General features: G+C 34.5%; 1 protein-coding gene and 2 long non-coding RNA genes across 3 annotated transcripts; 2 read left to right on the forward strand and 1 right to left on the reverse strand.

Moving 5' to 3' along the window:
- The first annotated feature begins 781 nt into the window (after window positions 1-781).
- Window positions 782-1,990, forward strand: LOC111829661. The gene is made up of 2 exons (XR_002833032.1): window positions 782-1,104; window positions 1,361-1,990. It is a non-coding gene; the product is annotated as an uncharacterized LOC111829661 (long non-coding RNA).
- Window positions 1,991-4,277: 2,287 nt separating this feature from the next.
- Window positions 4,278-5,458, forward strand: LOC111829564. Its single transcript, XR_002832936.1, has 4 exons — window positions 4,278-4,348; window positions 4,849-5,046; window positions 5,198-5,263; window positions 5,384-5,458. It is a non-coding gene; the product is annotated as an uncharacterized LOC111829564 (long non-coding RNA).
- On the reverse strand, window positions 5,258-6,604 carry LOC17878296 (peroxidase 17). Its single transcript, XM_006284029.2, has 3 exons — window positions 6,265-6,604; window positions 5,989-6,180; window positions 5,258-5,909 (listed from the first exon to the last, which is right to left on the reverse strand). Exons 1-3 carry the CDS (start codon window positions 6,475-6,477, stop codon window positions 5,316-5,318), a joined length of 999 nt encoding a protein of 332 aa, XP_006284091.1. The 5' UTR covers window positions 6,478-6,604; the 3' UTR covers window positions 5,258-5,315.
- Window positions 6,605-11,133: the final 4,529 nt, after the last annotated feature.

Genomic DNA, 11,133 nt, shown 5'->3' on the forward strand with positions numbered 1-11,133 from the left:
AATATATATATATATATATATATATATATATATATATATAATAGAATACCACTAATTAAATTTAAAGAAAACTTGGCAGAACGGGTATGATTGATCTTACCCCGTTTTTCATAGAATTTAGGAATTCTTAAAGTTTAGTTATTTATCTTGTTTTGACTATTGGAAAACGTAATTGTACTACTAAAATTATTTTTACATTTTCAATTTTACATTTAAAAGAAAATATTAAAATTGCTATATTTCATTCATGAAAATATACAACTCAAAAATGAATGTACAGAATAAAAATGCAAAGGATAATTGAAAAAGAATAGCTAATGTCTAATGGTGCCGAGGCCATGATCCCTTCGTCCATATATTAATTCTCATACATGTGGCAACGAATGAAGTGATTTACCCTGTGCCCCGTGGTATACCACAAGTTATTTTTTTTTCTATTTTTCTATTGTATATTTTAAATTGAGCTAGTATGTAGTTTGTATTTAATTAAATGTTTTGTATGTTTATGAAGAATTATAGGTGCTCGTTCTTAAATATTTTTGTTGCAAATGCCTTATGTTATTGTTGGATATGGGCCTTTGCCCTCTCCAATATTAGAAGGCCCTTAAACAAGATGTGCAATTAAAACAAGCTTTTCTCACAAAATAGGCCTAGCACTTTTGCAGGGGTAAAATCGTCATTCGCCAAGGAGACACAATGGACTCCTAGGTTTCTGTGTCACTATAAATACATTAATCCCTTGTTTGGAACATTGGTCGTTCTAGAGGTTATTATCCACCAGACAGAGAATTGCGCCGTGCCCGAACTCTCTCTAGCCCGAGATTCCCGCCGCGTCTCTCTCGCTCGTGATTTTACACTTCTGTTTCGTACAAAGTTCTCGGCTCGGCAGATAGTCTATAACTGCCGCGGCGAGACTTCTCTCTTTTTAACCTCCGGTTTTCCGCAAAAGCTAATAAAGAAAATTGTTTCGTATCGTCCCCAAAATCTCGTATCATTATTGTAGCTGCTCCCCTTTGCACAAACAATTATTAAGGCAAAGAGAGACTTCTTGTTGTTGAGTTTATGCCTAATCAGACTTTGGCCAGTTCTTGAACTTATTGTAAGGTACGTTCATAAATTTCACTCGTCTCTTTGGTTATGATTCTGTAGTTACTATTGTTTTGATTTCTTTAGGGGAGTCACAACTGATGAAGTGGGCGATGCATCAAATAGTAGCTTTACATATTGCTCAAGCTTTAGAAATTAGAATAATGTAGTGGCAAAGGACGTGCACTTCTTTTAAAGAGTGATGTAATTTAAGCTTTCAGTTCTTTTACTTTTCTCTTTCTTAACATAAAGTACCATATGTTTTTTTTTGTAGGACTCAAATCCAAGACTTTCGTGCTTTGGTCTGATGAAAAATAGTAGAGACGAATGAATTACAGTATCAATCTGGCATTCACTCCTCTTGAGTATCTCATAAGAAGTATTTACTTGAAGTCTTGCATATCATTTTTCTTTATTTAGATCACCACACTGAATGTTTTGAAACTTACCCAAGGTTAAGTAGTTTGAGTCTGAGACAGGGTGAGTGCTTGTAACCACTGTTCCATTTTAACACTTTGAAACATAAGAGACAACAAATATTAGCGATAAACAAAATAGGATTTAGTAAAAGTACAGAGAATTAGGTGATATTAACTTTATCATCAGCGAAAATACATTCAAGAGTCTCCAAACTTTGACTTGGACCCTCCAAACTGTTTTGTAGCTACCATCATTGATAAAAAAGTGACTAATTTCTTATGCTATTGTTTGCTTTGAATTGTGGTTTTGCGGATAATTGAGGAAGTGGTGAATGGAAATATAACCTATTGCTTGACTTGACGACCAGATTTTGTAGTACATGACACAGATATATATAGTAGAGGATTCGTGGTGTAGGACTTTGTAACCTATCGCTTGACTTGACGACCAAGTGTAAGTAATTTCAAAGTTTTTGGAAAGCAAATTACTATTGTATAGAAAGTAACAGTTAATTAAAAGATCTGATTGGCATATATCCCTAACATTATGCGACGCAGTTATGGATCCTTGTTAATGTTGTTTCTGAATTTAGACAAATCAATCTTATATTATGTTATTTTGAAATTAATTTATATTTTTGGCTGTATTATATAAGCGGAGGTGTTATCTAGACACACGTAGAAAGATATTTAAATATTGAATTGATTACACAAATTTCGAAGGAGAAGTTTGTAACAACTAATAAACATTAATGGCATGTAGTTATAGAAGGAAAGATGAATATAAGCGCCTTCATATGCGATGTAGTTATGACTCCTCGTATCAAATTGTATTAAATGTTAGATCCAGAATATTCAATCGGGTTGTAATTAAAAGATTATAACCGACCCGACAATATAATTACATGATTAACCTTAATGACATTTCATTGTTTAGTTATAAAGAAGGGCATTGTTAGTAAAAATAGCTTAAACCCAAAGTGGTCAAAAAAGTGGCTGCAAAAATAATAAGATAGATTTTCAAAAAACTGCTTCGTTTCACTTTTTCAGTAAAAATAGATTCATAATTCAGTCAATGGTTTATGTGCATCAATTGTTTACGCTCGAACTTAAGACCATTTTTAACAACACTATTTATTAACATTTAAAACTCTTTTTGTAAAATTATTTATTTTAATTATTTTGGCATTTTGTGTATTCGGATGCATATGCATACTTAAAAAAGTTATAAGAAAATAGAAAAGGAGATTTCAAAAATACTCCTTTAGCCCATATATTTTGAAAAGTTTATAAAAAATACCAGTAAAAATCTGATAATTTTTTTAATATGTATGTAAACTCATAAAAATATTCAAACTAATTATATATATGTGTATCACTGTTTATATACCATTACTGTATAACTACCTTTTAAACCATGTAAAATATCTGTAAAACATTTCAAAACTTTAATTTTTTTTATAAATATTTAAATCGAGCATTCCAGTAGTAGTTATATTCCATAAATACCTTATAAAATTATAGAAGAGAAAAAAAAAATTCAAGAGGAATATTTTAGTATATTTCTCAACAAACAAGACTGCATTTAAATTGAGCATATAAATACAACAGATATATATATACACTATCTATATTAACATTTTTGAAGTACCTTTTGGAAAATAACCTTTTATTTTGTATTATTTGCATAATAAATCCTTGCCATTTAAATAAATAACAAAATTTTAAGATAAAATTTGTAATTAAATTACACCATAATCGCAAAATTAGAAACTAATATTTATTACATTAACAAAATTTCCTAAAATGTCTCCCTAATAAATTGAATATCTCTCCAATATCTTTATATGATCTTATTTGTTTTAAAATTTAAATTATTACATAAAACATAAGTATAATAAAAATACAAATTTTTTTCCCATATGTAGCAATTTGAATTTTTTAAAACGGACGTATACTACTCAATCGATAAAAGAAAAAACATATATGTATAACGTCCCACATCGGGTAGAAAATTTTAGACAATGGTTCGGAACCATTATAAATATGACTAATATGAAACTTAAAAATCCAAAATCTTGAATGAAAGATTACAACAAAAAATGTTTTACTAAATTTTAGGGAATACAAAATTTTAAAACCACAAAATTTTAAAATCTTGAATGGTTAAAAATGAGTGTTTGGAAAACAAAAACCAAAATCTCTTTCGAAATCTATAAAACATTCAAGGTTTATATTTTACATAAATATGATTTAACGGGTTTGAGTTTTATGTTTTTCTTACGGGTTATCTTACGGGTTAACATAACAAAAAAAATAACAAATATAACTTAAACATAATTTTTTTAGTCCCGCCAATTACAAAACAATATCCCACGAGTTAAGTAATAAAAAAAACAATCAAAAATACAACTACAGAATCTTTAAACACTAAAAAGGTAATAAAATTAACAAATATAACTTATATATATATATTATTTAATCAAAACAATCGTCCCGCGGTGTATATATAGAAATGAACATCAGTCAAATACTATAATAGATGGACCATCTCGTTAGAGCAACAAGATGGTCAAACCAACATCACCTCTGTTACCTTAAACTGGTTTACTTAATAAACCGGAACATTTGACTCTGATCACGTATAATCTGGAACCGGTTAAGCTGTTAATCAAATTGGGCCTTACATTAGTATTTCGGCCCAGTTATGTTCAAACCCAAAGTTTGATTTACACTCTGTTCTCTTCTCCGGTGAACCCTATTCTCGCCTCGCCGCGAGATTGCGGAGGTGCATCTGTTGTTCCCGGCGATTGTAAGACATCTTCTGTTTCTCATCGTGGAGGGTAAATCTTCAAATTCTGAATCTCATAAAGACTTTATCTAACTCTATGTAATCTGAAAGTTTCATAGATGCCATTATAACCCAAAAGCTTTGTTCTTTAAAAAGATAATGTTTTTATTACATTTTGAATATTCCTGTGTACCTGAGAGATTTGTTCAGTTGCCATTTTTGTTCTATGTTGAGTTCATTGTCAAATTCTCAAACTTGTGAATTTAATTGAGCTCTCAAAATCTCAACACTTGGGCAATCTTACTAGTTAAGTAACAATGCCATCTTGACCTCTAGTTATCTGTTTGGTTTTTTTGGGTTTTTGTTGTTGTGTGCATCATCTTTGTAAAGATTCATGTCCTGAGTATGGTTAGTTTTAGTATTTGTGTTCTTTGGTTTGCTCATATACTAATGTTTCCATTGTAAAATTCGATGAAAAACATCGTGCAACGACTAGTTTAGTCGATAGACTTGTTTCGGTTTCAAAGATGTAATTGGAACTTGTATGTGTAGCTGCAGGCAAGATGGTTTGCAATGTATGGATACATATGCAGAGGCTACTGAGACATTTGTGTTGTATCTAGAGGAGAGGAACAAGAAAAGGCTTAATCAGTTGGTTCAAGTACTAGAGACTAGAGAGAGTTTATTGAAGAAGCAGCATACTAAAACAGCGTCTAAGTTCTTAGTATGCTTCTAAACTTGTCTCTGAGGGTAAGCATTGTAACTGATTGCAAATTCGGAAACCGTAAAACATGGAATGTATATACATTGAGTTTCTTTGTGTACCTCAGAGTTACATGTTCAGATAAACCAAGTCTCATTGTTTTGTGATTTTTGATAGCTATATGATTTTACTGACTAGGCATCGAAGATGCAACCGCAGGCTTCTCTATCAACTTATGGAAATTCAAGAATCATGGCATGGCATGTAAGTATTAAAAGATTTTGCAACTATATAGAAATCATAACATCTCTCTAGTTCAAGAGTCAAACAACACACCAATAGGACTTCTATTAACAACTCTACAATTTAACCTAACCTCTCCAGGTCTCCCAGATTGCAAATCACCCATCTTCACCATCCCTTGTTCAAAAGCTCTGAAGAACTCAGCTTGGTCCTCACTAAACATCTTCACATACCCTCTTGTCTCTCGATTCGTATACAAAGTCTGGTCAGAGTTCAGAAACCCTCTCCCTGAAACCAAATCTTGGAAGTACTGATTATCAAAAACCTGAGGTGTTGCATCCAAATCTCCAGTCACATTCTCATCTCCACCCAAAGGACAAAGCTTGTTAAGCTTCTTACGGTATCTTGGTTCCAAAGCTGGATCAGGTTTACCAGACCCGGACTGGTTATAAAGCCTAAACATGATCGAGAAACATCGACCTTTACCAATTGAGTGAGACCCTGATAAAGCCACCATGTCTTTTACAGAAAGATCGAATCTTTCGAAAAGATCAATCAAGAAAGTTGCATTGGCTCTTGGACTTGGCATTATATCATCTGAATCTTTCTGACTCGCTGTTAAACTGTCTTTCCTCCCTAGCTTCACCTCCCAATCAGGTCCTCCTGTCTGATTATTCAAGACCAAAATCACAAAACCGAAACCACTAAACAGAGAATGTTCCAAAGAAAGTGAGTTCTCTACTTACTAGAGCAACAGCATCACGAGAGGCCATGATAACAATATCAGCACAAGAAACAGTAGCTGGACAAGCTTCCTCTAAAGCTTCTTTAATGTCATCAACAACTTCAAAAGATCTCAGTGAATTGATGTTGGAAAGTGATAGTTTCTCACCAAGCATGTATGGTGTATCATCAAGCAACACAGATGCGTCACATCCCTGAATTGATTCATTAGAGAAACAGAGTTAAGAATCAAGAACAGAGAGAGTAAGAGAGAAAGAGAAAGATTCTATGAGCTTTACATTGACAAAACAGTCGTGAAATTGAAGACGCATGACTGAAGCAACGCTTCTTGATTCTTTGATCATAGCTTTCATCATTTCTCTTCTTACTATGGATTCAGCTTCAGGGCATGTCTCACTGTAGAATCTTGGTCGGAGAATCTCACCGTTAACCACCACCGCCGTCAAGATTAGTAGGTAGAGGATGAGGTGAGGTTGAAGAAGAAGAGACATACTTTTTTCTTTAATGCTTTTTTATTCTTTTGGGGTTCAGTGATTGAAGAAGAAGTGACTTTGTTGGGTTATTAAGATCTTTCTTGAAGAGGAATTACTAAAATGAGGAAAGAAACAGAAAATATATCTTATTTTTTTCCATGTTTGCCCAAAAAAAATAGTAAAAAGATTAATTATTTTTTTCTTTATTGGTGGAAAACTAGAGTAAGTAATTATTTTTAGCCAGTAATATATATCTATGTAATTGTTAATATTATCACTAGTCACCTATAGTGATTATCTAATTACACTAATAGCATTAATTATTGTAAATAGATGGATAATTCTCATAAATATTCTATTTTCAAAAAATTTATTATTAGTTTTATTTTCTAAAAAATATTATTAAAATATACATTTTTCCAAAATACCATTACTAAAATTAATCTTTCAATTTTCAAAATTAAATCCTAAATATTAAATAATACCCTCTTAAAACTATACTTTAAATATAAGATAGTAAACTATAAAGTTAAAATAGTAAATTTTAAACCCTTAAAAACCAAATTTTGTGTTTGTAGCAATTTAAGAAAAATATAACTTTTGGATATTTATGAAAAGGTTAATATTTGTTTTTTTTTGGAAAGAGAACAATAAAAATGTAATATTTTGAAGAATTTCTCTATATAGATTTTACAATTTTTAATGAAACAATTATGGAAAATTCTCAAAAATAACACTAATTTATGTTTTTTTTTTCAAATTTAGCACACACTCTCCTATTTTCCAAAATTAAACTTTCAAAATTAAAATTTCAAAATCAAGTCTTAAATTCTAAACAGTAAATCTTACCTCCTAAAAACTATACTCTAAATATAAAAATTATTACATAACAAATTATGCTTTACTAGTATTGTGACAAACTGACAACATATTAAAATTGAGTGGGTGTAGTGAGATAAGAGGAATGGTGTGGCAATAGGAAGCAACTATTTAATCTCATTGGTTCATAATTTCAGCAGCCGAACAAATTGTCCTTTTTCATCATTTTATTTAGTTCTTTTAATTTATATCTCGTCTATCCTTATCTAAAACTTTCAAGTTAGTGGAACTGTCCCAAAGCCAGTTTCGAGTCTGAGCCAAAGATAGTGGTATTTAGACCAACAACAATTTCGACACAAAACCACTTGGAGATGTTAATTGATCTCTTATGTTTCAACAAGTCTAAAAATATAAGATTTGGTCCATCCCATGGGCCAAAGGAGATCAATCTAGTTTTCACTAGAAGAGTTTTAGGTTCAAGTGGCTTAGGAGCTTCAAGAATTATGTTTGGCAACCATGAAATGTTTCTACTAATCTCAAGGTAAAGAAATGATACAAGTCAACCAATCTCGTTTTTCATCAGCAAATTCGACCAAGTAGTCAAAAGAGATCGAAGATCAAGGAGAAATGCACTTAATGGGCTGCCAATGAGAACATGGAAAAGTCTATTGGAGATGATATGATGTCTATCAAGTCCAGCCCATTTTGAGTCTAATTCAATTCCAAAATTAACGTACATAAAAAAGATCATTAACCTAATTTTATAACATGGATAAATTATCATTTTATCATTTTGTTATATAACGCCATCAATATAAAAATATTATCTGTCAAATAAAATTAATTTAATTATTACCGTAAATAAAATTTTCATGTCGATATAGAAATTAAATGTAGATGCACGAGCATAATCTGCTAAAACTTGCTATTCACATATATTTGTGCTCGCGAGGCCTACTTTATAACGAATATAATATATTTAGGTGTGAATGATTAAAGCGGTCAGGATGGACAAATCTGTCAGCGGTTTAGTCCATTCTATTTTTGGAGCGGACAATAAACCACGGCGGACCAACTCTATTTATACATGAATTTGGTCTACACTTGGTCCGCAACAATTTTTTTTTGTTTTTTTTGAAACGTCACAACTGCAGATACAATTAATGAATGGTAAACAAAAAATGATTAGTTACATAGATGGTTTTGCCTGCTCAAACCGCTGTATCCATTCACAACCTTACGATTTATATCCGTCCACTGTAGTACTGTTTTGGCCAAGCCAATTGATTAATAACCCACTTGACATCTCTAATTAAATCTTAATATCATATGTATATAAAGATTGTTTTGGGAAGATTACGATTGGGGTTATCTTCTGATTTATGGTCTTTATGTGGAGTGGTGACGGCTATAAATTGGTTAATTGGGGAAGTCTTACTTTTCATCTCATTGCTTTTTCTCATTTCTCTTCCACAATTCTCTCGGCTTACTATGGTTCTCTTTTGTCTTTTTTCATCTTTCCAATCACGATGTCTCAGAGCAATGTGATCAAGTCCAATGGTTCTAGCAAGCAGGTGGCGATTCCGGTTCCAAAAACAAAGATCAAGTTGCCATTGTTTGATAACTCCGCTCTCATTGAAGGCTACTCCAAAACGGTGATTGGGCGTTGTATGAATGCGCGTTGTCAGGATATGAAATCTCTTATATTCATGCTGCCTCGCATCTGGTAGTTGGAAGGGAGAGTCGTGGGAGCTGACCTTGGCCTAGGAAAATTTCAGTTCGATTTCGAGAGTGAAGCGGACATTGAGGAAGTTCTCAAAATGGAACCTATTCATTTTGACTACTGGATGGTTGCATTGGTGAGGTGGAAGCCGTCGGTGAAGGCGTCGTACACATCTGCTATCACTTTCTGGATCCGCATCTTGGGGCTTCCGTTACAATATTAGGTCAATCCAACCTTTCGGAGTATTGGAGAGGATCTTGGTGCTGTCCAAGAAGTGGATATCGATGGCGGTCGGGTCCGGGTCACTATTGATGGTTTTAAACCGCTTGTGTTCGAAACAGAGATCCAGTTTGGCACCGGGGAAGAGGCCACAATGACGCTGCGGTACGAGCGTCTCTTCGGTTACTGTCGCTTGTGTTTCAGCCTGTGTCACAAGGAGGCTTTCTGTGAGTCCTTGGTTTCTAAGGTCTCGGATGCTGCAGAAGATGACGATGACGAAAGGCAAAGCCAGAGCTACAAAGGTGCTGCGTCACAAGAACGCCAAGAGGTCCATAATATGATGGGAAGCAGAAGGGCCCTCTGAAGTCGGAAAACAAGGAAGAGGTTTCTAGAACAAGAGGTGGTCGCAGCAGAGAGGGAGTCGGTCTAGGTCGGGTCATTTTTGTGGTGAGCTTTTGTCCCATCCAAGGAGATACAATAACTATGCGTCACTCAACTCCCATAGGAGGACAGTCTATGATGCGGTTACTAAAGAGGTGTCTATTGTGGAGCCTCGCAAGCCAGCTGTGATGAATACTCGGTCCAAACAGGTCCAAAAAGCTCTTTTTCAAAAATCTGAATCCTTGGAAGTGATTCCAGAGGTTGAGGTGGATGATGTGGATTCAGATACAATCGCTGCCTTGGAGTTGGAGCAAGAGTTAGTTTTGCAGGTTGAGGAGGATCTCGCATTGGTTCCTTCTCCTAAGGTAGTTATGGAGGTGGCACTTTGGAATGCAGCTGAGCCAATGGAGGAGTGTGAGGGCGTTATGGTGCTGGTACTGGAGCTCACAACGGAGGTAGAGGATAAAAACCGGGAGGACCATCTTCTTGAGGTGACGACTGAGCTGCTCACGGATGCAAAAGTTAATGCCATGGATGTTTCTTTGGCTGAGGACACGTCGGGTGAGGTTGATAGTGGTGAAGCGGGAGCTGAGAAGATCAGTCGTGGCAAGGGTATTGCTTTGCTCGGCGCCAGTTCAAAGAAGCACATTCCGCATATGGTGACTACTCCCCGGAAGCGAGCTGCACCAAAATCCTCCGTAGTTGATGGTGATGGGGTTATCCTGAGAGCTAGAGAAACGGACAGAGGTGGCCAAGGAGGTGCCAAACCGCCTAAACCAACCAGCCATAAATGAAGATTTTGAGCTGGAACTGCCAAGGGCTAGGAAATAAGGCGACTATCGGATATCTTCGAGACTTGTGAAAGCTTCATAGGCCAGATTTTTTATTCCTTCCGGAAACAAAAAAATTGTCTTCTTTTTTATAAAATTTTCAAGGTCATTTGGGTTATAATACATTAGTTACGGTTGATCCTCTTGGTTGTAGTGGCGGTTTGACTCTTTTTTATAATTATAATATCGATAATGTTTCTGTTTTATACAAATCTAATAGATTGATTGATGTCGAAACGGTGTATAAGGGTTCCCAAGCACCACGACTTGGTGTGGGAAAGATTGACGAGAATGGGGAAGATTGACGAGATTCTCCTTCGTTTATTATTGGTGATTTCAATGAAATTACGGGGAACCATGAGAAACGTGGAGGTAAATTACGACATACGTCTTCTTTTCTTGAATTTAATTCTATGATTACAACTTGTGGTTTTTTGGAGTTCCCTCATATCAGTGATTTGCTATCAAGGCGGGGATGGCGGGATAAGAAACCCATCCTGTGCCGGCTAGATAGAGCCCTTGGAAATGCGGATTGGCATGAATTATTCTCAGACACTTTGACGGAGTATTTACCCATGATTGGGTCAGATCATAAGCCTATTCTTGCTATGGTGGACGAGAAAAAGGCTAGGCGCTATCGATGCTTTATGTTCGATAAACGATGGATTAGTAAAGCTGGGCTTATTGATGTAATTAGTACGG

This window comes from Capsella rubella, unplaced genomic scaffold (assembly GCF_000375325.1).
Source record: "Capsella rubella cultivar Monte Gargano unplaced genomic scaffold, Caprub1_0 scaffold_7, whole genome shotgun sequence".
Taxonomy (NCBI): Eukaryota; Viridiplantae; Streptophyta; class Magnoliopsida; order Brassicales; family Brassicaceae; genus Capsella; species Capsella rubella.

Bases quoted from the DNA above. Each gene is read 5' to 3' on its own strand.
- LOC17878296 (XM_006284029.2), bottom strand. From the start codon at position 6,477: ATGTCTCTTCTTCTTCAACCTCACCTCATCCTCTACCTACTAATCTTG. The intron at 6,181-6,264 runs GTAAAGCTCATA...GAATCAATTCAG, and splicing joins TTCACGACTGTTTTGTCAAT to GGATGTGACGCATCTGTGTT. The intron at 5,910-5,988 runs GTAAGTAGAGAA...TTGAATAATCAG, and splicing joins CTCGTGATGCTGTTGCTCTA to ACAGGAGGACCTGATTGGGA.